We start from the raw sequence: 26,937 nt of genomic DNA on the forward strand, positions 1-26,937 counted from the left end.
GTAGACTTCTAATCTATGACCGCTTGCCTCATACAGTATGTAGGTGTGATTCCCTTGGCTGCACATTATACAGAAAAGTTTTAAGTGTAAACAGTGGTGCTTGCAATTTGGGCTACTGTGTACCATATCCTAGAGCCAGCTTCAGCAACTAGTTCTACTCTCAAGCACTCACACTCAGAGCTCTGTGCACTTTCTTATTATGTAGTAGACAGTGGAACCTGGGATGTGCTTTCTGTCTTGTGTTCCATAATAATGCATAAAACAGAAAGTTACTCTCCCCCTGAAAGAACAGGTACGCAGCTTGGGAGTCCTCCTGGACCCTTTTTTAACATTTGAGTACCAGATTTCTTTGGTGGCCAGGAGTGCTTTTGGGCAAATTTGTCTGATCCACCAGCTGTGACCCTTCCTGAACAAGCATGACTTGGCCACAGGGATCCATGCTCTTGTTACATCCCAACTGGATTACTGTAATGTGCTTTATGTGGGGCTGCCTCTAAAGAGCTTTTGGAAACTCTAACTGGTCCAGAATGCGGCTGCTCGAGTTTTGACTAATACCCCTTATACGGAGCATATTATGTCAGTGCTCCGGCAGCTGCACAGGCTTTTGGTATGTTTCCAGGCACAATTTAAGTTCTTGGTTATGACCTATAAAGCCCTAAACGGGTTGGGTCCGGGGTATCTAAAGGACCGCCTTTTCCCATATGTACCTGCTGGGGATTTAGGTTAGCTGGGGAGACTCTGCTCAGTGTTCCTCCACTTATCGAGATAAGATTAACATCAGCATGGAGCAGGGCCTTCTTATCTTTTGTTACCATGCTGTGGAATTCTCTTCCCCGGGATATTTGCATGGCACCAATGCTAGCATTGTTTCGGCGTCAGGCTAAAACCACCCTTTTTACCTGTGCTTTTATTGATGTTTGAGTCAATAAGTGTATGTTCCTTTTCTCGATATTTTTTTAGCAGGTTTTATATTCTTCTGGGGTCTCATATTTTAAATTTATTATATATATTGTGTTTAACATTTTTTGTAAGCCACCTTGAATATTTTAATTAGAGAGGTGTGGTAAAAATATTTAAATAAATGAATAAATAAATAAATTCATTTATATTTCCATATAGTCTGGAATTTGGACCAATAGACTACATTAGGTAAGGATTCCCTTTAAACATAAGACAACAGTATATTTTTGATGTATGTGCCTCGGTAAGTGGATTCCAGTAGGCCCTAAAGGGTGGGGGGGCATGCTAGCCTCCAGATTTAGGAAAAAATACAAGCATATATTGTCTGAGTCTAAAGATTAGTGTTTCTCAACCAATGGTATGAGTACCTTTAGAGGTACTCGAAAGAAGTCTGAGGGGTACGTCAACACAACTGAAATTTGGAGGTAAACTGAATTTTTGTGTTAAGTTTTATAGTGCTTTATTATTTTTGTAATTTTTACACCCAAACATTTAATCGCCTGCCTGGCTATTATTAAGTTGTTTAAACAAATGAGTTGCAATGGTAGAAAAAATGTTTGTATGTCTGAAAACTGTAGGTACTGGCGGTACTTGTAATTTTTTTTTTTTGAAAAAGGGGTATTTTATATAAAAAAAAAAGGTTGAGAAACACTGCTATAAATAACCTGAAAATATGTCTGGTAATGTACCAGAAATCTCAGCAGGAAATTAATACTGAAACTAAAGATGGCTGTATAAATGTCAACATTGTTAACAATGACATTGCTAATAATTGTAGCAAAAACATGATATTAATGTCTTCATCTCACAATCCACAACTGTCTCTCACCTCTGTAGTGCAAAAGGCATTAATCATTCCCTCTCTGATTGCTTAAACTCCCAGCTTCTTCATATGCCTGGTTAAAGATTTTTTATGTCAGAAATTGGAAAACATAAATGGAATTGAATTCTGAATACAGTAATTCCTCATTTAATACGGTAGATACGTTTCAGAAAATGATCGTGCTAAGTGAAAACGTGTTATGCGGAGTCAATTTTCCCATTGAAAATAATGGAAAAGGTGGGGGGTTGTGTTTCAAGCGCACGTGCACTCGCAGCTCCAGCCTGCACTTGTTAGCAGCTGGGACCGGGACATAAGGCTGTGGGAGAAAGGGGACTGGGTTATAGCAGTAAGGGAAGGTGTTTGGCTCTGGGGAAGGGAAGGGAAGGACAGGGGAGGGGGCTTGCAGCTGGCGGCTGGATTTCCCCAGCTGCCCGGTCACCGGCAGCTGCACGGGGCTTCCCCTGCCTCCTTACAAAGCGGTGGAGGTTCGCCGCTCGCCACGCCGTTCCCCAGCGACCTCGCCTCATTGGACGTGAGGCATGTGGCCAGAGGGGGTCGCCGGAGAATGGCACGGCGAGCAGCGAACCTCTGCCGCTTTGCAGGGATGCAGGGGAAGCCCCGCGCAACTGCCGGCAACTGACCAGCCGGTTGGGGAAATCGTGTTATTGCGGGGACAGTTGTGTTGTTTAATAAATGTTCCCCCCCAAAAAATCATGCTATCACGAAAACATGTTATGCCGGCACATGTTAAGCGGCGAATTACTATACAGAGAAATCATACAGGGCCTACTGTACTCACTGTCATTCGTATTTAACTCTTAAAAATTGAATTTTTAAAATGCAAATTTAAATGAAGCTGCTGCAGCTTCTCCAGAATGCCATGCCACCATGGGCCCTAGAATTCAAGGCCCTTGCAGGAGGTGTTCTACTCAGTTTTCTGAAGAGCACAAAGGGCTTTTTAAAGAAGTACCTTTATGGTACTTCTTAAACTGTTCTGTGGCACATCGGTGTGCTGTGAGGCAGTCAAAGAGTGCTGTGGAGAACAACAGAATTCAAAATGGCCCCGCCCTTAAAGGGGCAGGTGAAATTTTTTTTTCTCAATAACTTTCCTAACTTCCTCTGACCTTTTTTTTTTTTCCTCCCTTTGCTCAACAAAATCCTTGGTGTTGCTCATTAAAAACAATATTATTTGGTGTTCCTTGATCTTAAAAAGTTAAAGAAACACTATTTTATGCTAACCAAAGTGTCCTAACCAGGTCTCTAGCTCAAACCAGGAAACTGGATTACACCTGTTCTTTACAAATTGGTCCAAATAGCATATGACTTTTGTTTACAGTGGATATTCTTGATGACTCTGTTCATGATCAACACACCAATGCATTGCTTGCCAATTGAATTCCTAGAATTTTGACAGGGTGCCTTTATAATGGCTTTATACTGTCTTCTTCCTCAGTTGAACAGTATACTTTAAGCCCCACACCAGCTCATGATTTGCAATCAAAAGAGCTGATTACAGACAAAGGGCATGGACTGTCTCTCCAGGGCTACGTCTACACTGGCCCCAAATTCCGGAAAAAAAGCGGCGGACATGTTTATTTAAATCCGCGGGGGATATTTAAATCCCCCGCGGATTTCCCTATTCTGACTTACCTGCTTTGCATGCCTTTTCCGGAATTTGGGGCCAGTGCAGACGTAGCCCAGGTGTCCACAACAGCCTAATGGTTTCTTTTCTGTAATCGTTAGTCATTTTGTTGATAGTGGGTTTATATATAGTGTTTCAAACTGAGTTCATTCAGAAAGTACAATGTTTAGTGATTAATGTATGGGAGATCAGTTTTCATTAGTGCTAGAGTGAGCATTTAGGTGCCCACAGACTGCACTGGAATTCTTATTTAGTGCTGTTTTATGTGGCTGAAATCCATTAACAAGCTCAAACTGAGTGAGTGAAAAAGGTTTTCCTATTGATTCCTGCTTTGTCAACCTCAGTTAAATGGATGGAATGAGTCATTCTCTCGCTAGTCTTTCTGAGGCAGTGGAAACATTATCAATACAAATTGAAATGTAAGATGTTCCCAAGTGTGCTTTCCAATGTTATTTAGGACATAGTGTATGTTTGTGGGGGCATGTTGGTGGGGTGGGGAAAGAGGAAAAGATGCTGGGTCAGAATGTGTTCAGGATAAGGCATCTGTACTAGAATATAACAGGATGAACAGTTAGTTGAATAGAAGTGCATCCCATAAGGTTGGGAAAAGGTGAATTTTAACTGTCTCTGTAAATGTAGAAGATGTGCGAAAAAAGGGACTGTTGACTGTCCGATCGGCCTTACGTTAAAGTGCCTTGTGCTGTTCCATTCATGGTACCTTTGGAGAAGGCAGGGAAAATCTTGAGATTTCCCAATCAGCCTCCAAAAACTTTTGAAGAGCCGTTCTGCGTCTTCTAAAGGATTATGGTTAAGCATTCATATACATTTAGTAAGAATTATTTGTGTATATGAATATAAATGAAGCGCCCTGCCTTCTGCACAGTGACTCTTAAATGTTTTGATGTAGTTCTACTCCTGAGCTTATATTCCTGTCTTTGAGAATACTTCATCCACAGAGTTTTATGTTATGTCTAAAAATGAAGCACAACATTTTAATAGAGCTGGCTGTGAATTTCCTGTTTGAAAAATTTGTTTTCTGCAAAACTCAAATTTTCTCCAGGAGAGTTATGATTTTTTATTACATTAATTTTGGTTTTCTGTTATGGGTGTGTAGTTCAGTTTCCTGATGGTCTGACTTTGGGCAAAAGTCCTGGTTACCATACTTTGTAGCTAATTAGTATGTCCTAAAAAGGCCCTGTGTGCTTTGCAAAAAGCTGACTCTAAAGCAGGGGTGGACAATAACTTTTGATGAGGAGCCACTCCAAGAATTTGGAAGAGTGATCAAGTTTGCACTCTTCCATGATATTAATGGAGGAAGTGCGGAGTCTGGGATAGGGATGTAAAACCTGGTATACCGTAAAATCTCAAGTATAATGTGCACTTATGTATAATGTGCACCTACCTTTTAAACGTCAGAATTCTTGAATAAACTAAACTCTTATCTATAATGCGCACCCTCGTTATACTCGAGATTTTAGGGTATGTATAGGAAGGAAGGGGCTCGCGCCTGCTGCGGGATCCCCTGCCCAGCTGAGCACCGCGCTGCAGTGGGAAAGTTTCTGTGCGGAGGGGAGAGAGAGTTTAAAACTTTAAAAAATATCTCTTATGTATAATGCACACCCCAGCTTTGATGCTAAAAAAACAGGGGAAAAAGTGCGCATTATACTCGAGATTTTACGTTAATCTGTAAATTGGTTAAATGTTATTTTAACCAGTTAACAACTTAAACAGCGGCGGGCACAGGGAGTGCTCCCCCACTGTGGGCGGGCCCTGTCAGGCTGGAGTCCACAGTGGGTAGGGGGCTGCCTCAGCCCCCACCAGTTAACTGTAACCAGTAAGCATCTCTCTGTTAACCATTCACATACCTAGTCTGGAACTGAGGGTGGGTGCAGAAGGGAGCTTGGGGTAAGGGAATGGGGTGCAGAAGGGGGTGTGGGATCTGGAAGGGTGTTTGGGTGAAGGAGGGAATTGTGACCCGGTGCAGTGTCTGAGTGGGGGTATGGGTGCAGGAGAGGATTCTGACTGGAGGAGGAATGTAGTAGGAGGTACAGAGTTGGGGGCGGCGAGGGGGGAGTATCAGTGCAGGAATAGGGGTGCAGAGGGTTTGGGTTACATGGGAAGGGGGAGCAGAGGGTGTAGAGGCGGGAGGGCTGGGGTACCAGAAGTAGTTAGGGCCAGGAGTCGCTTACCTGTGGCTCTCAGCCAGCAGTTCAGCAGTTCCTCAGCCAGGGTCCATGCCTTCCATAACCCTACACACGGCTCAGAGCAGCAGGTGGGCCTTGTGCTGTTCTGAATGTCGCGAGCCTGGAGGGAAGGGGTACGTTGTGTGCTGCCTTTCCTGCAAACCGGCAGCTCCCATTGGGTAGTCTCCAGCCAATGGGAGCTGCAAGATTGTGCAGAGGGTATGGCAGTGCCCAAAGCCTCCTCCCCCTGAGTGTGCAGCATTCAAAGAGCTGCTCTGAGCAGCTTGCAGGGGCGGGGCAGGCAGGAAGCTTGGCGGAGGCTCCTGCAGGCGGGATCTGGTGGCTTGGCAAGCTATCTTTGGCCCATGGGACATACTTTGCCTGCCCCTGCACAAAAGCCTCCTGCCAGGTCCTTGAATTCTAGGGCCCTCTGCAGCATGGCAGACTGAAAAATCCTGCAGCGGCTTCATTTACATTTGTGTTTTAATAATGAGATTTTTATGAGTTAAACATGAATGCCAGTATACAGTAGGCCCTGTGTGACTTTTCTATACTGAATTGATTCGCATTTTCCAATTTCTAACATGGGAAAAGATGGTTGACTAGAATAAAGAAGGTGGGGGTTGAGACAACTGGAAAGGGAATACAGCTGCTCCCCGGGTTACGACCACCTCGACTTACGACCATCCGCACTCACGACCAAAGCAGTCGTAAATGCGGATGTGAGTTATGAACGGCAATCCGCGCTTATGAACAGCACGGTCGCCATGTAACTCTTTGGGATCTGAGTTATGAACACTTCGAGTTATGGACCAAGTGTTGGTCCGTAACTTGTTTGTAACTCGGGGAGCGGCTGTAATTAATGCTTTTTGCACTAAAGTAGTGTGAAGCAGTTGCAGATTGCAGGTTGAACATATTAACATCAAGATTTTGCTACAACAGTGGTCTCCAACCTTTTTACACCCAAGATCACTTTTTAAGTCTCAGAACAGGCAAAGATCTACTGCCCCACCCCTTCCTTGAAGCCCCGCCAACATTACATGAGGAAATCTAATGTAAATGTACTGCGCAGGTGCGCAGTTCAGAGAGGGCTCAAGAGCTACTCTTAGAGCCCCTGAGATCTACCGGTAGATCGCGATCTACTGGTTGGTGACCACGGTGCTACAATAATCAGCAATGGGATTGTTAATAATGTTGACATTTACATTATCAGCTTTAGATTAAGTGTAAAGGAGACTACTTTATTGGTAGCATAACATATTTTATTTTTTTTCCATTTAATTGCCAATCTCTCTGTTTATAATTGTGGATTTGGTCTGTTGGATCTGTTTTGTATAAGATACCTTATGGATAGTAATTGGGTTTTATGTATGGTATAATACCCATCTGGAAATGTTATACTCTGACACAGAGTTCACATCAAAGACTTATTGAAAATCTGGAGAAAATTCTATTTTGAATGGAAAGACATGAATTTCAGATGCTTAAAAGATGAAGTGTTCTCAGTAGACTGTTTAATATATTCAGAATGTCCAAATTGGGTATGGTCAACATTGAGACCAATTTACACTTTGAATTTAGTTGCTTTGGCTCCAAGCCAGCAAAAACAAAAACAAAAACAAGCAAAACAAATCTCCCCCCGCAAACAAAAACAAAACACCCCTCCCATCTGAAATTGATAAGAATACTTATATGCATGAAGTTAAACACATAATTAAGTGCATTGCTGGATCAGGCATAGGACACAGGGTTTGTCTATACCGCCGTTTTTTTTTTTTTTTTTGGAAAACCGGCCATTTTTCTGAAAAAAAACTCTCACATCCACACTGCCATTGCATTCTTTTGGGAAAAAAATTGAAAGAACAGAGGTGTTTTTCTGACATTGGTAAACCTCTTTCTACAAGGAAGAATACTTTTTCCAAAAGAGCTCTTTCGGAAAAAGGTGTTTGTGGATGGGGAAGAGGGAGTTCTTTTGATGGAAGAAGAAAGAGGAAAAAGCACAGGTCTCCGGTGGCCACTTTGCCCATAGTAATCACAGTTTACATGAGAGATAGCGTCCGCATTCAGTGTGGACGCTATCTGTTGAAAAAGCAGATAGCTTTTTCGATGCGCTTTGACGGTATAGACACTCTTTTTCAGAAGAAGTTGTTTTGGAAGATTTCTTCTGGAAAAGCTTCTTCTGAAAGCAGCCTGCAGTCTAGGCATAGCCTGAGATCACTCCTGTGCTTTTATGACCTGTGCTTTTATGATCTGTTTCTTTAGGGAGCTCCTATATTATGTTCCATTCTTGTGGTCTAATTCTTGACCTACTTGTGCCCCTTGACTGGATTAATTAGCCAATATTTGGAACACTGCCTGACTGTCTCCATTTGGAGGAGAAAATGATGATATGAGTCAGGTGTTTTTAAGTGCAAGCCTGTTTATTTACAAAGTCTGTACATACAATCCTATTTCTCAGAAGACAATGGAAACAAATGAGGGGACATTTCCTTGATCAGAAATCTGCTGCCTTTTTCCTTCTGTTCTGTTTTTTTTTTCTCTGTCTGATTGGTTGAAGGAGCATGTGAATCTACATAGCAGCCCCTGCGTTTGCAATCAGTCTCTGGGAAAATCCTATAGGTATTATGTCTTAAGTTATGCTCAGGTCCTCGCCAAGATTTCCCCTGTCTTCGGTGGTGGCTTCTATTGTTTCAGCTATCACCAAAAAGGGGGCATTTAATTGTTCCCTCATGTAGCCTGAATGTAGTACACCTGACTTTTACCAAGTCTGTGATTGATGACTGACATTAATATCTTGCAGCACAACACTATGGTGCTGCCATAATGAAAAAAATGCATATAAAATTTGATATTTTTCTAACAAGTTTAAAATCCCATCAATATTGTAACTTCACATTTGCGGTTTAAGAATCTTTGCTGGGTAAACTTTTTCTCAGCATATAGGACACAGTGAGTCAGTCACAGATGTCTCTGCCACAGCTATATGCCAGCTCCCCTAGAGCCTAGATTTTTATTTACGTTTCTCTTATCTCCATCTCCCCCACTCCTAAAACTGAAGATGGATCAATTTTGGGATTAGCTGTACATATGGTCTTTTCATAGTTGAAACACATTCTTTTTTTCTAAGACTAAAGCTCTTAGAAAACCAAATTCCTGGCTTGAACTCTAGTGTTACTTTTTGAAGATGGTTAGGGTGATAAAGAAAATATATTTTCAGAACAGGCATTGCCTCCACACATTAGCACTTCAAATCTTGTGTCTGATCTAGAATGGAGATTAGTACAGGCAGTCCCCGAGTTACGCGGATCCGACTTAAGTCGGATCCGCAGTTATGAATGGGGTTTGCTCCGCATCTCTCTGGTCTGCTGGAGACCAGCAGACCAGGGAGACGGGGAGCAAAGCCTCTGAGGACGCCGGCAGCGGAAAAGCTGCGGCGTGTCTGGGCGCCCGGCGTCCTCAGAGGCTTTGCTCCCCGTCTCCCTGGTCTGCCGGGGGGGGGGGGGGGGCGGGCACAGCTAGTACGCCCCCCACCCCCAGCAGACCATGCTTTTCTCCGGATCCCTGTGGTAGAGCAGCTGGGGCGCTGCCGGTTGGTCCCGCAGCGCCTCTCTGGGTGCTACTGGACCAACCCGGCAGCACCCCAGCTGCTCTGCCTCAGGCTCCTGATTCAGCCACTGCTGGTCAGTTTCAGCAGCAGCTGACTTGGGGACGCCTGGGGTTCTTAAGTTGAATCTGTATGTAAGTCGGAACTGGCGTCCAGATTCAGCTTGTTGAAATTGATCAGAGGCTGATTCCAGGAAGCCCTGGGCAGAGCAACTCTGCTTCGGGCTTCCTGTAGTCATCCGCTGGTCAGTTTCAGCAGCGGCTGAATCTGGACGCCAGTTCCGACTTACATACAGATTCAACTTAAGAACAAACCTACAGTCCCTATCTTGTACGTAACCCGGGGACTGCCTGTACATATAAAACTCCTGGGAACTGCTATTCTTTAGGTAGAGTTGCTTCACGGATCAACCAAAGCAGCTACATATTTGTTTGACTTGCAAATACTGCTAATTATACAGTCATTAGTGCAAAACATCTTGCTATTTGGAACCAAAACTACTTTTAGAATGTTCTTGTTCAACAAAGAGATTAGTGTAATTTATGTGACACTGTAACTATGTTCATATTATTACCCTTTCCCCTTGTGATGAATAGAATCTAATTTCCCCAAACTAAATCAGATTTTGAAGGTCCCAGAGTCAAATTAATTGTTTTGACATTAATTACAATGTTCAGTTGAACAACTGCAAACATAATTTTCTGCTGTCTCTAAGAAACATAAAGGGACTAATCAGGACAATAGAGCTTCTGCTAAACCGAAGAACATTCAGAGGAAAATTGTTGGCAATAGAAAGGAGCAAATCGTCTGAAAATTATTTTCCTGTTAATGAACAGACTGCAAAATAATGCTGATTAATTATTTGAAATTGTAAACGTCTTCAGTGAATAATTCTTGGTTTGTGTAGTTTTACAAATTTGCAATCTGCACGATGGTGGTTAATAAGATTAATCACCATTTTATTTAAACGGTTTTCCCAAATTTCCCCTTTATATTATATATCTAGAATGGGGTTCTCAAATTTTATGGTGCTCTCCTCTAACAACAAAAATGACTACACAACCCCAGGAGTGGGGGATCGAAGCCTGAGCCTGCCCAAGTCCTGCCACCCCAGACAGGGAGGCTAAAGCTTGAATTCCGCCACCTAGGGCTGCGGTTGCAGCCTGAGCCTTGTCAGCCTAAGGGCTTCGGCCGTGGGAGTTGGGGATCAGGCTTTGGTTTTGGCCCTTGGCCTGAGGAAGTCTAGCGCCAGCCCTGGAGGCTCTATTAAAAGAGGTCTTGACCCACAGATTGAGATCCACTGATCTAGAAGCCTAATGTTTTAGATGCAGAGCTATAGAAAAATTAGGATAGATAAGCCATAAACCAAATAAAATTCAGAATTGCAGATAAAGTATGATGGTTGAGTTCACTTGACTCTCAGAAATTATTGTAATTGTTTATAGTGCAAGCAGAATGCATAAGGTCTAGGTTGACAGAGGAAGTTCTTGGCTCCATCCCTATGCAGTGCAATATGCTGCCAAACCACATACAAAATTGCATTAAAGTGGGGTGCATCTACACTGCACTCTTCTTTTGTACATGTCCACGTAGCCTTAACCCTAATCCTGTAGGGTCTGCCATTGGGCAGTAGCACAAAGCAAAATTTGAATTGTAGATTAGCACGGTTCTAGTTTTTTCGGTGTTGGTGGATTAATTACAGAAATCATGCATTCGTGGTCAAGAAACAGTCACCTGAAATATGCAACTAACAATGCCAAATTTGCAACTAAAGGTATATTTTGAAATACAATTTCAGTGGAGATTTTAGTGTTCAAGTGAAGTGTTTTTGCTTGTATTCACACTGAGGCTCAAGCTGCAGAATGCTCCCAAATACCAAAGACAAATGGGTTATGAATAGAACCGTGTCAGTAACAGATATTTTTAGAAAAAAACAATTGGTCTGGTAGCACTTTATAGACTAACAAAACATGTAGATGATATACCCACAAAAGCTCATGAATACCATCTACATTTTTTGTTAGTCTATAAAGTGCTACCAGACCAATTGTTGTTCTTTTCTGTAACAGACTAACTCGGCTACTCCCTGAACCTTCTGAACATGCAGGATATTTTTAGGTTACTCACAGTTCCAAAAATAAAAAAACAAAAAGACAAAACTGAAAATATTGAAGCTTTGTATAAATAACTTTGTAAAGATAATAAATACATTTGTATAAATCAGCATTCATTGGGCTAGAGAGAGAGAATTACTCGGCCATTCATGCCTGTTTTGCTATAGTGTACTGATGAGACATGGTTTAGGAGTGACTAAAATTGCTCCTGATGGCTGCAGGTATGTACTTGTATGGCTCTGCTTGCCCAAGCTGTGCTTTCCCATCTACACAAGCTATTCTTAGCAGTGTCGGCTCTTGCTGCCTCCCAACTGCTGGAGTTCTTCCTGCCACAGGGAAAGATTCTGGTTATGGGGAAAGGCTTTGCCAGGTTGTGAAGGGTTCCAGCAGTGGTGAGCCAGAATCTTTCTCTGACTGTGGTAGCTACGCACCACAATATGTACATAGTTTGCTTTTCAGTGGTGTTTAGCTACATGTACACCATATGTTGCCAACCCAGGTGTGCAGTGTTGATATAGCCTGGGTCAGGAAGCAAAAGGGGCAACTGCCCCAGGGCCTGGTGATTCAAAAGGGCCTGGCGCTCTCAGCCAGAACTGCCATTACTGGGCCCTGGGCCCTTTAAATCACTACCAGAGCACCTTGGAGCACCTCGCAGTGTGCTTCAGGCTGTTTTGATGGCTGCCTGTGAAGGGAGCAGTAGCACTGCAGTAGCAGTAGCACTGAGGGCTGGCTATCCCAGCCCCTCCCTTCCACCTGAGGCCCCACCCTTTCTGGGAGTCTGTAGCTGCCACTCTCACCTTGCTGGGAAAATTTGGCAGCCCCCTGACCTCAGTGTGGTAAGAGAGGTGGAGGGGAATTCTTTGCAACCAGTTTCCAGAACAAGCCCTGAATGCTAATCCAGTATGATGTTACAAGTCTGTATATTTCACTGGTAGCCAAACTTCTCACTCCAATGATTAAGCTGTTCTCCCAGATGATTTCAAGGGTTAAGTAATTAACTTTGCATTTCCTTGTCCCAAACTGGACAAGCCAGGCTAGGCTTCTAAAATAGGTTTAAAACTGATTACTGATAAAAATTACTGGCAAGATAATTTTCCCATTCTGTTTTACAAAAATAAACTATAATCTGAGGTGAAGAAGGAAAAATTACAGAAGAGGAGAATAAAAAAGTAGAAAATAGTTGTTGTGGTTTAGGGGGAAAACTGCAAAAACCATTCATGATGTTATCTACAGAAGAGAATTAGGAAGCCTGATCTGGAAGACTCTCAGTTTGGCCCAGCCAAACAGTTTAGTGACACAGTTTGTTCGTGTGTATGTTGTTCCATATAGTGGTGGCACATTCTGTACTAGTTTCATCTTCTAAATGATCTTCAGAAGTAGCTCCATGCACTACAGTCATATAACTTTGATATGACAAAACAAAGCATTGTGCCAAGTTTCCATATCTGAAATAAAGGACCAAGTGTGGATGAAAACAAATACTGATGGGCCACAGCTGCTATCAACATCTAGGTACTATTCAGACTCTAGAGGCTCTGATGATAAGACTATGTGCCATCACACTGATTTCTCCCTCAGTGTTGCCAATTCCCTTTGAAGCCAACAGCACTCTCTGTATTGTCCAACTGATAGAATACGTGATAGCACTGCAAATTATGTTGTCTTGTATTAACTGTTGTGTGATGGAAAAATTAAGCTATTACTGTAATTTATCATGGGTTTGTCATTATTCTGGACTGTTGCTATGCCATCACATCTGGTCTTGTCAACTCTCATAAACTCTAGGGTCTGCCCTTAGGCAGTAGCACAAAGCAAAATTTGACTTAGTTCTAGTTTTCTCAGTGTTGGTGGATTAATTGCAGAAGTCATGCATTCATGATCGAGAAACAAAATCATCCGAAATACGCAACTAACAATGCCAAATTTGCAACCAAAGGTATATTTTGAAATACAATTTTAGTGGAGATTTGAGTGTGCAAGCAAAAAGTGGTTTTTGTTTGTGTTCACACTGAGACTCGAGCTGCAGAATGCTCCCAGATATCAAAGACAAATGGATTATGAATAGAGCTGTGTCAATAAAAGATATTTTTAGGTTATTCACAGTTCTCTCAAAAAAAAATAAAAAAACAGGGAAGCCCAAAAATGAAAGTATTGAAGCTTTGTAAAAATAATTTTGTAAAGGTAATAAATACATTTGTATAAATAACAATCATAGGGCCAGAGAGAGAGAGACAGAGAGAGAGAATGATTCTATAGCAGGGGTGGGCAATAATATTTTGGGGGGGTGACTCCAAGATTTTGGAAAGTGGTTCAGGACCGCATTTTTCTGTGGAGGATGTGTGGGGTCTAGAATGGAGGTTGAGTCAGAAGGGCACACTGTGTAAGGGACTGGGGTGCAGGAGAGGGTGTGGGGTCTGAGATGGAGTTTGGGTGAGGGAGGAGGTTGTGACCTTGGTCAGGGGATTGAGGTGTAGGGTCATGAGGGTGTAGGAGAGGATTCTGGCCTGGGGGAGCAGTGTAGGAGGGGGTACAGAGTCTGGAAGGGTGTTGTGACCTGGGGAAAGGAGATGTAGAGGGTTTGGATGGTTACCTGGGGGAAGGAGTTGGGGTGTAGGAGAGGGTGGGGTGCCAGAGGCAGGCTCTGGCTGGGAGGCGCTTACCTGAGTATCTCCCGGCCAGCAGCTTGGCAGGACCCTCAAGGTAGGCTGGGCTTCCTGCCTGCTGAAGCCCCAGACCGCTTGAAAGTGCAGGCTGCTCCCTCCATGTGGCTTTAGGTTCTGGGAGCAGGGGAGAGGTTTGTGCTGCCCCCAGGCCAATCTCTCAGCTCCAGTTGGCTGGTTCTTTCCAGACAATAGGAGCGACGGATTGGGCTCAGGGGTGGGGAGATCTCCTAAAGCCTCTCCTTCTTTCCAGAGCAGAACGTATCATGGCGCAGCCCTGTGCTTAAAACAGTGACTGCCGTGTGCCTGAGGGTCCTGGCAGGGTGATCTGTGGGCTGGATCCAGTGGCTTGGCGGGCTGTATGCGGCCCATGAAAGGTATCTTGCCCACATGTGGTCTATAGTCTGGTGTTCTAATACAAAATGGAGCAGCTTTAATTGGAGACACTGCTAGAGATTCACCTCCGATTACCCAATGTCATGTTGACTAGGGCAGTACATGAGGGGGTGAATACTTGGGTTCAAGATGCCTGATCTGGTGTAGGAGCTTGAACCCAGCGCTTCCAAATCTGAAATGATGCACTAACCTGGGGCTGTGATGGATAAGTGGCTCATTTCCTTGGTTTTGTTAATGGTGCCTAAGCCCCCTTGTGAAATTACTCTCCGCCCTCTCCCCACGAACATGTTTTATTTTGGCACTTCTGATTTTTTGTTTTTGTTTTTTCAATTGAATTAATTTGACAAAATTGTGAAATGTTCTTATTGATCCTAAACTGCAGGGTTTTTTTGGTTGAAAAAAATGTTTTAGACTAAAAAAATGTACCTAACCATAGTCATTAATATAGTTAAAGCAAAATCTACTTTCTTAATCAAACACTTGCAGAAAAAAATACCTCCTCGTTTGCTTGGCTTTAATAACTATCCATTGCTAGTAGTTACAGTTTACTCCTATAAAACTAGCCTACGTTTTCAATTGGATACCGCATTCTTTGTTTATTTTTGAGCCAAATTGTGGTGCACTGTTGCTATGCACCATTTAGCAGCTGCCACTTTCCAGCCCTGGGAAGCAGATGGTGGCTGGGTCATGTGGCCCCTACCTCCCCAGGACCAGCCCTAGGGATCAGGAAGCAGCCACCTCATCCCCTGCCCTGAGCCCCTCACCCTCTCTTGCTCTGAGCCTATACTCACCCGCCATCCCTGATTCTTGCACACACACCCCAGCCTCCTGCATACCCTTTTCTCCTGCCACACACACACCACAAGTTCTGTGCCCTGAAGAACCGGGAGGAATGCAGAGGAAGTCTTCCCTGGAGGAATGCTGGGTAAGTCTTCTATTCTAAATACATTTTAAGTATAAATTTATATATTTATAAAATGTATACATTTTAGAAGCATCTGTCTGTCGGTTTATTCAAGAACTCCTCCTAAACAGTAACAGCTAGGACCAACAAATTTGGAAGGCAACTTCCTCTTATCCTAACTTTAAAGTAAGGTCAGGGTTTGGTTGTTGCCTCTGGGACTGGGAGGAAGGAAGCAGTTGCTTGGGTCTGAGAGGGGGACTGATGGGAGAACTCGGCAGACCTCTTGGCTCCAGTGTGGTCCAGGGGCGTGTCAGCAGGAAGCCTTCTCAGCCTCCCCTGCCCCTGGGCCAGCCTGACCTGGCCCACACTGCCACTCTCAGACCAGCTTCCTTCGGCCTGAGGCTGGGCCTGGGAGCACCGGCAGGAGGTTTGCACGGCATGTTAACTGAAGCTCCAATTGCAGAGGCAACTCACCTTCATGCAACTTTGTTTGAATCAGTGCTGCTTAGTTCTAGTGCCTGACAAGCACTACTTACATCTTATCCAGTCACAGTTTATTTGTCTTCTAGAGAAATTTGTTCCTCGATTGAATGATTAACCCATGACACTCATTGCAGGGTCATAATTCAGGTGCAGGGAAGGAAGCATCATTCGTTTGCATTCTCATGAAAGGGATGATCAAAATTGCAGCATTTGTGCTTCACCGAAAACAAGAATTGCCCCTGACTGCCACTACTAGCAAAGCCAGATATCTCCATACAGGCCAAGAGAGAGGAATTTTTATCTGTTCTGCATCAGAGGAAGTATGAAATAAAATTGGACCGCTGTTGTTGGTTTGTCTATTGATTCTATGAAGAGACATAAAAATGTGGAAAGGATTGTGAGAAGTCAGCAAGTCGAGCCCTCAGCAGGACCAACTAAACAAGAGCATCTCTGACAGCTGTTTGTCCTACCTACTCTTAAAAATGTACAGCAGTGGTCACCAACTGGTTGATTGTGATCTTCCGGTAGATTGTGGTGCCTCTAGGAGTTGATTGCTGCGGCCAGATGGTTGGTCGGCCGCCGCTCTTTGATCCGGCTCAGCTGGACTGTGGCTCAGCTGGACTGTGGCGCAGCCTCACTGGTCACAGCATTCAGCCCGCTGAGGCTGCACCGTGCTCTACCTAATCTGGATCAAAGAGGGGCAGCCACCCGGATAGCTGCTCCTCTTGGCTAGCTTGCCGGCTGAGAGGAGGGAAGAGGCGCATGTACATCCCTGCTCTTGCCTCCTGCTCCGGGAGGGGGCTGCATGGTTGGCACATGTGGGGCTACACCAAGCTGTTCCCTGCAGGCGGGGGGGTGGGGGGGCGGTAATCAGGGAGCCCCTTCCCCAGTGCCCTGCTGTGCCTGGCCAGGCTGAAGCCAGGCCTGGGTGACCCTCGGCTCTGCCTGCCCTAGCCCCAGAGCTGCTGACTGCAGGCAAAGGGCTGGGCCGGGCAAGGAAGAGACTCTGCCCCCTCCTCTTCCTCTCCCCAGCGCTACTCCCCAGAGGCTGCGAGTCCCAGTGCTGCTGTCCTGCTGGTAAGTGCGCTGGAGACACAAGGATGTGGGAGTAGGAGTGGGGTGAAGGAGGATGCGGGGACAGGATGGGAGGGAACGGGGTTGCACTGAGGGGGAATGGGACGATGCAGGGGATCAGGTTGGGAGGATCACAGGGCTGAGGGGAGCGAGGTTGGAGCAGAGGGAAGATGTGAGGGGGGATACAATGTTATTTTGCAGAAGCTGCACTTTCCTTGACTCCCCACTTCTTTGCCCCCCTCCCCAGCTAGCTATTTGGCTGTATTCTCACCCTTTCACCTTTTCTATGTTACTGCCTCTCCTGCCTCTCCACTCCCTCTCATACCCCCACCCTCTCCTGCTGCTAAACTCCCTTCCATACCTGCCTCCTCACCCCATCCTGCACCCCACCTCCCATGCAGATCCTGCATCCCTATCCCACTCGCTGGCAGCCCAGTCCTGCACATTGAGCTCCTTATTTTTGTTCCCCCCCAGAGCCTAAGGGGGTCCAAAAATCCACTAACTCTGGAACTCCAAAAAAGTAATTCTGGCCTATAGGAAACCCTGAACCTCAGTCCTCCCTGCTCCTTCGCCTCACCCTGTAGGGGCTGGAATGCCAGAGGAGTGAGGTGTCTCAATTGGAGGCCACATCAGTGAGGATTATGGAATTTTCTTGCCTCTCAGCTGTGTAGTCCCCAACTGATTTTTCTGTGGATCAGTGGCTCCCAACTCAAAAAAGGTTCCCCACTCCTGCCATAAATAAAGAAAACATGGACATAATGTTTAAGTTTATTTAAAATGAAGTTTGGTAAACTACACGAGACAGTTAAAACACTTAATCTATTTAAATAATTTAAATTAAACACTTCTCCCCAGCTGCAACACTAGCAAAATGGCCTGGTTGTAATTATGTAATGAACAGTGAGTTTCCATTAGCAACGGATAGGTTTGGAGAAAGATTTGGAGAAGGCAGGGCCTCAAGAAAGGGGTGGGGTCTCAGGGAAGGGATGGGGTAGATCCTGGCTTGCCCTGATATTTAAAAAGTGATCTTGGGTATAAAAAGGTTGGAGACCACTGGCCTACAGTGACAAGGAATCCATGACTTCCTTTAGAAGCCTATTCCAGAGTTTCATTACCCATATAATTAGAAAGTCTTTCCAAATATCTAACTTAGCACCCCCTTTCTCTTCATAAAGCCCAATGGTCAGAGAGAACCATTGATCACTGTCCTCTTTATAACAAACCTTGATGTATTTGAAGGCTTCTGCCTTGTCCCCCTCTCGATCATCTTTTTTCAAGACTAAAGCATGCCTATTTTTCTAAACTTTTTCTCATAGGTCGAGTTTGCTGAACATTTTACCATTTTTGTTGCTGTCTTCTGGATTTTCTCTATTTTATCTGCATCTTTCCTAAAGTCTGGTGCTCAGAACTAGACACAGAATTTCAGTGGAGGCCTTCCCAGCACTTAATTGCGCTGGACAATGCCCTCTGTATCTTACATATGACACTCCTGTTAATAAATCCCAGAAACGTATCCTTTTTTTGCAGCTGCTTCATATTGTTGACTCATTCGATTTGTGATCCACTAAAGCCCCCAGATTCTTTAAAGCCAGTTATTCCCCACTGTGGTCGTGTGCATTTAATTTTTATGTCCTAAGTGAAGTACATTGCACTTTTGTTTATTGAATTATATCTTGTACAGTTCAGATCAGTTCTCTAATTTAAGGTTGTTTTACATTCTAATCCTGTCCTCCAAGTTTTTGCAACCCTACCCCCAGTTCGATGTCCTCTGAACATTTTGTAAGCATACTTTCTTCATCGAGGGGTGTCCCTGTGGGTGCTCCATTCAGGTCTCGGTGTGTCCTTGCGCTGCTGATGGGAGGTTTTTAGTGAGCAGTGCCCCTCATGCCGCGCCTGCGCACTCTGTGTCTCATGCTCCTGCCACTTGCTGAGTGCGCATGAGGCGTGAATCCCCTCAGTTCCTTTTCTACCGTCCTCAGCTAAAGACGGAGTCAGAGCAATGCTCTTCTTTCTGACAGGAAAAACAAAGGAATACCATAGTTAGTCTCAAAATTCTTCAGTTTAGTCAGTTAACGACAGTTTTCAACGTTTACTTAAAAAAGAAAATAACCCGCCGCCACGGCTTTTTTCCATCAACATGCCGGGTTTCCCCGGCTTTAAAAGATGCAACTCATGCTGGGACTTGATGCCTATTTCTGGTAGGCATGCCTCCTGCGTTAAATGCCTGGGAGAGACTCATGCAGCACATAAGTGCCCACATTGTCAGAATATGACAGCCAGAGCCAGAAAAGACCATGAAATGTGCTCAAAAACCTCTCTTGGAAAAGTCCCTACAATCTCCATCGGACAAATCTGAGGAGACCCGGGGACAGCAAAAGCCCGTTGACAGGGCTGCCTCACCACCCTGTAAAGGCTCACAGGTTTTGTGGGCTCCCCCGGCATGCTTATTACTAGCACTGCCTCAAGCCTTCTGTTCCCCGGTGCTGTCAGTCTCCAGAAGCCAAGTCTGCACCAGCCAGGAGAGCTGAGTCAGAACATAAGCACTCTGCACCAGTCAGTGCTGATGAGGCAGTGGCACCTACAAAGCCACATATGCCACCACCTCCGGCTCCCACAGGCACCTCTACAATGCCTGAACAAGCCATTCCTGGTCAGCCCGAACTCGACTGCACGCCATAAAAAAGCGTTTGCAACGCTTCCTCTTCAGAATGGTCGTTGATATAGCACTTTCTTTGCAGGAGGTTGGAGGCCCTCAGAGATGAAACAAATTCTGAAGGTCTCACGGTTGTGGCGAAAGAGGCCATGTTTTCTCAGTATTTCCACAATCTCTAAAACACGCATTCTTGGAACGAGATGACCTCTTCTCTGTGGTACTTGGACTTCCAGAGATGGTAGAGGTTGCTGATACAGTGGTTTTTCCATCTCTCTTCTGGGCAGGTCACCCTACCACAGAATGTGACTCCTTTGATTAAATCCACTCTTGGGGAGGTCCTTTGTCCTCCCATTCCAATTGGTAGAGGGTAATGGGAGGATTCTTAGAGAGGTCACATGATACCCTTTTCTTCCAATCACGTGTCTATCTTGACCCTAGAATAATACCCCATCGATCACCCAGACAGCTCAGGAGGTGCAGCCACCATTGATTGATGGTAGATCTCATCTGCTACTGTTATAACTCTGTTATTCGCTACATGCTTATAAACTGATTATTTAGTAATTTGTGCCAGTATCTTTTCAGGTACCAATGTTAGGCTTGCTATCTGGTCTATAATTACCCTAGACCACTTCATTCCCTTTCTTTTGAGGCTGCTCAAATACTATATAATGGACACTAGTAAATAGAATCCAACTTCTTCTGTGAATAGTCAGTGCTACAGCTGATGGTTAATGAATGATTTATTAAAAATAAACTTAATAAAATTCAAATGTTACATTCTCTTGATTTAATATTGTTTCAGAGAACATTCCTACCAGTAATTGCATTCCCTAATAAATAGGGCCCTGACACATTCATGGCCATGAAAAATGTGTCCCAGACTGTAAAATCTGTGGTCTCCCATTAATCTGGTCTTTTGTGTACTTTTAACCTATACTATACAGATTTCACCAAGGAGAGCAGTGTTTCTCAAACTGGGGGTTCTGACTCAGAAAGGGATTGCATTGGAAGAGGATTGCACGGTGATTGTAGGAGGGTCACAGTACTGCCGCCTTTACTTCTGTGTTACCTTCGCTACTGGGTGGCCAGAGAACAGATTTAAGGGTGGCAATACCATACTATTCCACTCTTACTTCTGTGTTGCTGCCTTTGGGTACATCTAGACTACATTCTTTTTTTGAAAGGAGATATGCAAATTCAGTGCTAATTTGCATATCTTCTGATCGCTTTTTCAAAATCAGTTTTTTTGAAAAAGAAAGCAGTGTAGATGTAGTTCTTTTGGAAAAAAAAACCCCGCTTTTTCGAATGAATCCTTTTTCGTCAAAAAATGAGATGTGCAGTGTTCTTTCGAAAAAGGGTGTTTTTTTTTTAAAGAACCGTGTCTAAACTGCTTTTTTTTTTTCAAAAAAAAAGCTTTCAAAAAAGCTGTCGGAAGAAGATACGTAAATTAGTGCTGAATTTCCATATCTCCTTTTGAAAAAGAACGTAGTCTAGATGTACCCATAAGAGCTGGACTACTGGAAAGTAGCAGCTGCTGGCCAAGGTCCCAACTCTGAAGGCAGCAGAAGTAAGGGTGTCACTACCATACCATGCTATCCTTACTTCTGCTGGTGGCAACACAACCCGTAGAGTTGCCAGATTTAAATATCTGAAATATCTAAATCCCTGAAATGTCAGATTTAAATATCTGAAATCATGAGATTTGCAATTAAAAAAAAAAATTATGGCCATGAAATTGACCAAAACAGGCCCTACCAATTTCATGGTCCAAAAGATAAAACTAAGAAAAATAAATAATTAAGGGCCATGATTGCTACTGCAAGTAGAGATCTGGCACTTAGATGGTCTGAATTAGTGTAACTCTATTGATTATACATGTTTTGTTAGTCTATAAAGTACTATCAGACCATTTGTTGTTTTTTTCTGTACAGACTAACTTGGCTACCCCCGGAAGCTTGTTTATACCAGTTTAGGATGTAAAAATTTGTTTTAAAATCCATGGAATAGCAAGAATGAAACTTAATAGACTTAATTCAAATTCAGTTAAGAAAAGATGAATTCAGATGATCTCTACCTACAACATTGCAGGAGTGAAGTAGGCTGTGACATTACTAAATGCGCATATACAGTGATTAGCTCAAATATAGTGTGTCAAATACAGACCCTACTGAGAATATTGGGCCATTGCTAAGGTGACTTTTTTGTACCTTCTTTTTGTTTTAACATTTCACATGCTGTGCTAAAACCCAGTGTGCAAAATTGCATGAACTACATCACTTTCTGCTATTATGCTAAGGGATTGGGGGAGGGGGAATGTGAAATTGCCACTAAGGTGCTTAATCATGTGCCTGTTACAGAAGAGAAAGAACAATGGACCTTTATTTTTTATCACTAGGCACAGTCAGAGAAACTTGAGAAGGGGAAAAGGCTGCGAGTAGCAGTTATATCTAGTATTTCCTATGGCAATGGCTCATGGCCAGGCTCAGGAGATGTTGCTTTCCCTTTGCCAGTCTGTTTGTATAGGAACTGTCATTTGTCTCCTCTATTGAGGAAGAGCTCCACCTGAGTCTTACCAGTCCCATTATCCATGTTGCAGTAGCCTCCATAGGACATGAAAATAAGAAGGGACATGACTTTCTTGAGACCTTCCTAATGGATTTCTTGTAGGTTTATATAGCATCGCTTTGAGATGTGCACTACAATTCAGTTCCCAACGGATTGGTAGTGAAGCATCCTCTCTTGTTCCCTTGGAGGTTCAGATGGAATGAACTGCAGCTCATTTGCTCCAAGGCCCTGTAGTCTTCAGCCACTCTTCTTGCCGCTGAAGGCCAAGGAAGGCTCAGCAATTTCTCCAGCTGCTCTGAAACCAATAGAAGTTAAGAATTTAAATACCTTTGAGGATGTGGGTCTTGATGACTATCTCCCCAGGTCTCCTGGAACTATTCTGTGATTGCTAACTCTAGCATGGCCTTCTAGGGCTTCTTCATTGTGAGCTTCTGTTCTCACATGCTATAAATAGATTTGTAAGGATTAAATTTTTGTCAGCAATATTTCCTTTGATGATAGAAGTTTACAGAGAGGCAAAGAAAGAACATTGCTTTTGGAGAATTTATTATAGCTCAGTTTAAGGATATTTACTTAATATATTTTGACATGATATTGATAATTTGTAGTTTAATAGTTCGAATGCTTTCTCTCTTGAACCTCAATATTTGTCTTTAAACAATGGTCTATTTAAACATGTAAAGCATTATTTACATGTTGCTAAGTGGGTGTGAACCCAGATGAATCAAAGCATGTAATAAATAACTTAAGAGTTAAGTGTGTATATTGATGTATCATACATGTTGAAGAGGTAGGGGAAAAGTGTAAATTATATGCATTGTAGAGTTCTATATATATATATTTTTAGACTCACTTAGGGTCTGTTCTGACTTCCATTTAATTTTAGATTTACTTCCATGGTTTTTGGACTTGTGTCCCTATCTTTGGAACGTGCTGAACAGCCACTCTCTGAAATTCAGCGCCCTCTTAATGTGTCTTAAGAAGAGTATTCTAAAATGGAGATGTATGGAATCCCATAGCACTTTTTTGAAAAATCTTGTTGTATTCATATTCTAAGTCAAAGGTACACCTCTGAAGGTTGATATAAACAGATCTTCCTCAGAACTACCCCATGCCATATCATTCATCTTCTAATCTGTCATTTAAACACTAGAAACATCAAACCAGCTCCCCCCCCCCCCCCCCCCGACAGCTTATTGCTAGTCTCTCAAAAACCCAACAGAGAGATTCTCTGGCATTGAATTCCCTTTTCTTGTTTTTCAGATGGGTTCCTATCTTGTTAATGCAACATTCCAATCCAAAATAACAGAAGGGGCAGATATTATTGTTGGAATGCTTTACGCAGTGTTTGGTAAGTATGTTTTGGTGGTAAGTATGTTTTAGAGCTCTCCCTGCATTGTTTCATTATTCTGATTTTATGTTCCAAAGTTTTGATGAGAATTAAAGAGCTTTAATGTTTGATGAGAGCTTTTGAAAATGGAGATTATTACTGACACTAATTACTTCAGCGTTTTCATAACAATAAAACAGAAGAATTGATCTAATTACAATTTTTCATAAAAAGAAAGTACCCATTCCATTTTAATCAACTATAATAGTTTGACAATAAAAACCACGTTAACTTTGGAAGTAATTAAGTAATTAAATATTGTTTGGTTGGTTACCAATATTACAGTTGAAAATTTTAAATTGACAAAAATCAATTCTTACTATAACTGTGACCTTGAGCCTATCCATTTACACATCCTTGTTACAAATCAGCATATCTCTATTGGTCTGAGTGGAATCAACTTCTACCAGCTGAGGTTCTGGACAGGACCATTTTATATTTCTGGGTCTGCTGTTAATATTGAATTCTTAAATCCCACTTCAGCATCTAAATCCAGCAATTGCAAACCCCTGAACACATGAAGAATCACAGCAAAGTCATTGACATTCCTCATGGGCACCATATCCCATTTAAGTAGATCCAGATGCAGGATTAGAGCCTCTTACATGAGTGTAATGGATCATGATTCACTGCTGTAGCACCTCCTGCTGGTCACTCTGGGAATTAGCTCAAGCTAACTTCCAAAGCGCCCTGTTCTAGACAATGTCTCACCTGCTGTCGTCACCCTTTGTCCATTCTCCACTGACTTGTATCAAGGACCCGCATCCCTCCCAGAATGCAGTAGTGCCCTTCCCTCAGGCTTCTGCCCCCCAGAAGTGATATCTCACTCTGGGGTTCTCTCCCTCAGGGAACTCCAACCCCCTATATCCACCTTGCCTCAGTGACCAACTGCCAGTCATCATCTATCCACTGCCTCAGGGGAAAACTGCAGTCTGAAATGGTTACTCATCAAAGGCAAAGGGGTGAGGACCTGTTTCCTTCACCAGCCCTGGCTGCGTTCCTGCAGCCTAGTACCCCTCAGGCCTCTTTCACTGGGCCTCAACCTGGGGTTATTCAAACTGGAGCTCACCATGCTTTCTCTCAGCACTGTTCTATCCATGGTACCTCACAGACAGGCAGCTAGGTCCTTCGCCCTCCAGAGCTGGAGGGAGTATATGTGCTCCCCTCCTCCAGGAGCCTTTCTTATAGGGCCTAGCCAAGCCCTGATTGGCCTACTGTAGCCCACATCTGATTAGCTGTCCTCCTCTCGGGGCTGTACTTATTCCTTATTTTCCTGAAGCAGGGTGACTGCCCTACTACCATGAGCAATGAAGCCAAGTTACTCCTAGAACTGTAACATTGAATTTCCTGATTTCTCAGCATCTAAAATCTCGATCATTTACTTCATTAGACTTGAGCCCAGTTATATCATTGGTGAATATGGCCTATTGAATTCCTTACAAGAAACAAAATGCATACTTGAGCTAGAAAAGGCCATATCCTTAAGTGTAGCTGAATTACATATAGCACAAATTGCAGGGAGATAGAGGAGAAAGTGGCTTAAAATCACTGTTTCAGTATTTGATACTGCTCCTTTTGTTTGTCGGGCCATTCCACCTGGCAGTTGCTTTAATTTATGAGGTCTACTGATAGCTGGGGATTAGTATGATTTAAAATAGGGCTGGGCAATAAATTGATAGGGGGCCATTTCAAGATTTTGAGAAGTGGTAGGGAGGCACTTTTGTATGGAAGAAGTACGGAGTCTAGGATAGAGGTTGGGTGCAGAAGAGAGCTTGGGGTAGAGAATTGGGGTGCAGGAGCAGGTGAAGGTTCTGAGAGGGAGTTTGGGTGAAGGAGGGGGTTATGACCTGGGGCAGAGGTTTGTGGTACAGGGCCAGGAAGGGGGTCTGGGTGCAGGAGAGGATTCTGACCTTGAGATGGCTTAGGAGGGAGTGCAGGGCTTGGGAGGGAGTTGTGATCAAGGGGAGGAGGGATGCAGAGTGTTTGGATGGTGACCCCAGACACCAACATAGTATGCAATCTGAGCGGAGACGTGTGGCATGACTGACCAACGAACTGCAATTGGAAAGAAAACTCTTTGTAGTGTGTATACCCCTGGCTTTGCAGGAACTACTTTTTGATTAGCAACCAACACATGGATCTTCCTGTTTGCTTATCAAGGGTGAAAACTAGAATTGTGTGCCGATGCTTTCATTCTGTTTCTGATGCTCTGCGTACAGATCATCATCAACAAAGCAAGGTGAAAACTTGCTCTCACAAGAAGGTGAACTGCACATGGAAATTGTAAAAATTCCATCTACTTCAGCAGTATATATTGTGTCCCCGTCTCCCACCTTTACCTACAGAGGCATTCAGCAAGGTGTATTGCCTACTAACTTTTTTATTTTTCCTTTCAGACCCCATGATAGTCAACCCTGCTCAGATCACTGGCTTCAGGGTGACTTTCCAGCATGCACTATGTCAGCACGCAATGTCACAGCTGCTGCAGGACATTGTAAAAGAAAGGAACCAGCCTATTGGGCAGGGAGGTGTCAGGTAAGTTATTGTTAAAAGAAGTACAATGCAGCTTTTATGTTAGATGTAATTTTGTAATTTATTAAGTCCCTGCCTCCCTTCACAATTTAATAATGAAAGAACTAACAACAAAGCTGACCTTCCCCAATACCATAGGCTAGCTCCCTGCTCCAGCAGAGTCCTAAAGCAGTTGTGATATCCACATGGTGCATGCTGGGACATCATATCAGAGCTTGAGCTGGTAATCCAAACAGGGCTGGGTGCCGTGGGACCTTGAAAGCAGACAGAAAAGGTGAGTTGTTGTTGTTATGGAGCCAAGTGCTGACCATACTAATTAGACCCGCTACTGAGAACACTCAAGTATTACTAACGTGGATGGAATTTTCATGTGCTAGTTGCAATCCATGTTGATAAGTGAGAGTAATTCTAATGTTTAAATTCCCATGCCTTCAATGGCCTCATATGATTTCATACTCTCAGATCACGACTCCTATAGAGAGATTATGTCTAATCGACCAAATATTTGGTAGAACTGGTGGAAAATATGGAAAAATGATTTCACAATAAGTGTATACTTTCAAAGTGGGGATGTGAACGGTTAACCGGTTACATGGTAAGCATCACCCTTACTGGGTAACGCTTACTGGTAACCAGTTAACCGGCAGCCCTATGGAGCCAGGGGCTGGAAACTGGCAGCCCTGTGAGGCTGATTGCTGGGAGCCTTGCTGGGTTGGGAGCTGGCAGTCAGCAGACCCCTAGGACCAATGGATGGGGGCGGGGGGAAGGTGCTCCAGCCCAAAGTGGCTCCTTCACCCATGGAATCCTGCTTAATCAGTTAACCGGTTAAATTAACCTTGTTAAATGTTACATTGATTAAACGGGATTTTACATCCCCATTTCAAAGGTGTTCCCATTCTGTAAGATTTGAATCAAACTTGGTTGCAAAATATATTTTAAAATGTTGACATT

General features: G+C 43.6%; 1 protein-coding gene across 8 annotated transcripts in view; it reads left to right on the top strand.

The window, feature by feature from the left end:
• The window catches only part of LOC102453472 (opsin-5-like), a 127,095-nt gene that overhangs the window by 49,817 nt on the left and 50,341 nt on the right, over positions 1-26,937 (top strand). For 5 of the 8 annotated variants that reach the window (XM_075920776.1, XM_075920777.1, XM_075920774.1 and 2 more), the window contains one exon: positions 23,328-23,415. In XM_075920776.1, coding sequence (XP_075776891.1) covers positions 23,328-23,415 — 88 coding nt within the window. The other 3 variants (XM_014568779.3, XM_014568777.3, XM_075920778.1) reach the window with 3 other exon arrangements.

Source organism: Pelodiscus sinensis, chromosome 2 (assembly GCF_049634645.1).
Source record: "Pelodiscus sinensis isolate JC-2024 chromosome 2, ASM4963464v1, whole genome shotgun sequence".
In the NCBI taxonomy this organism is placed as follows: Eukaryota; Metazoa; Chordata; order Testudines; family Trionychidae; genus Pelodiscus; species Pelodiscus sinensis.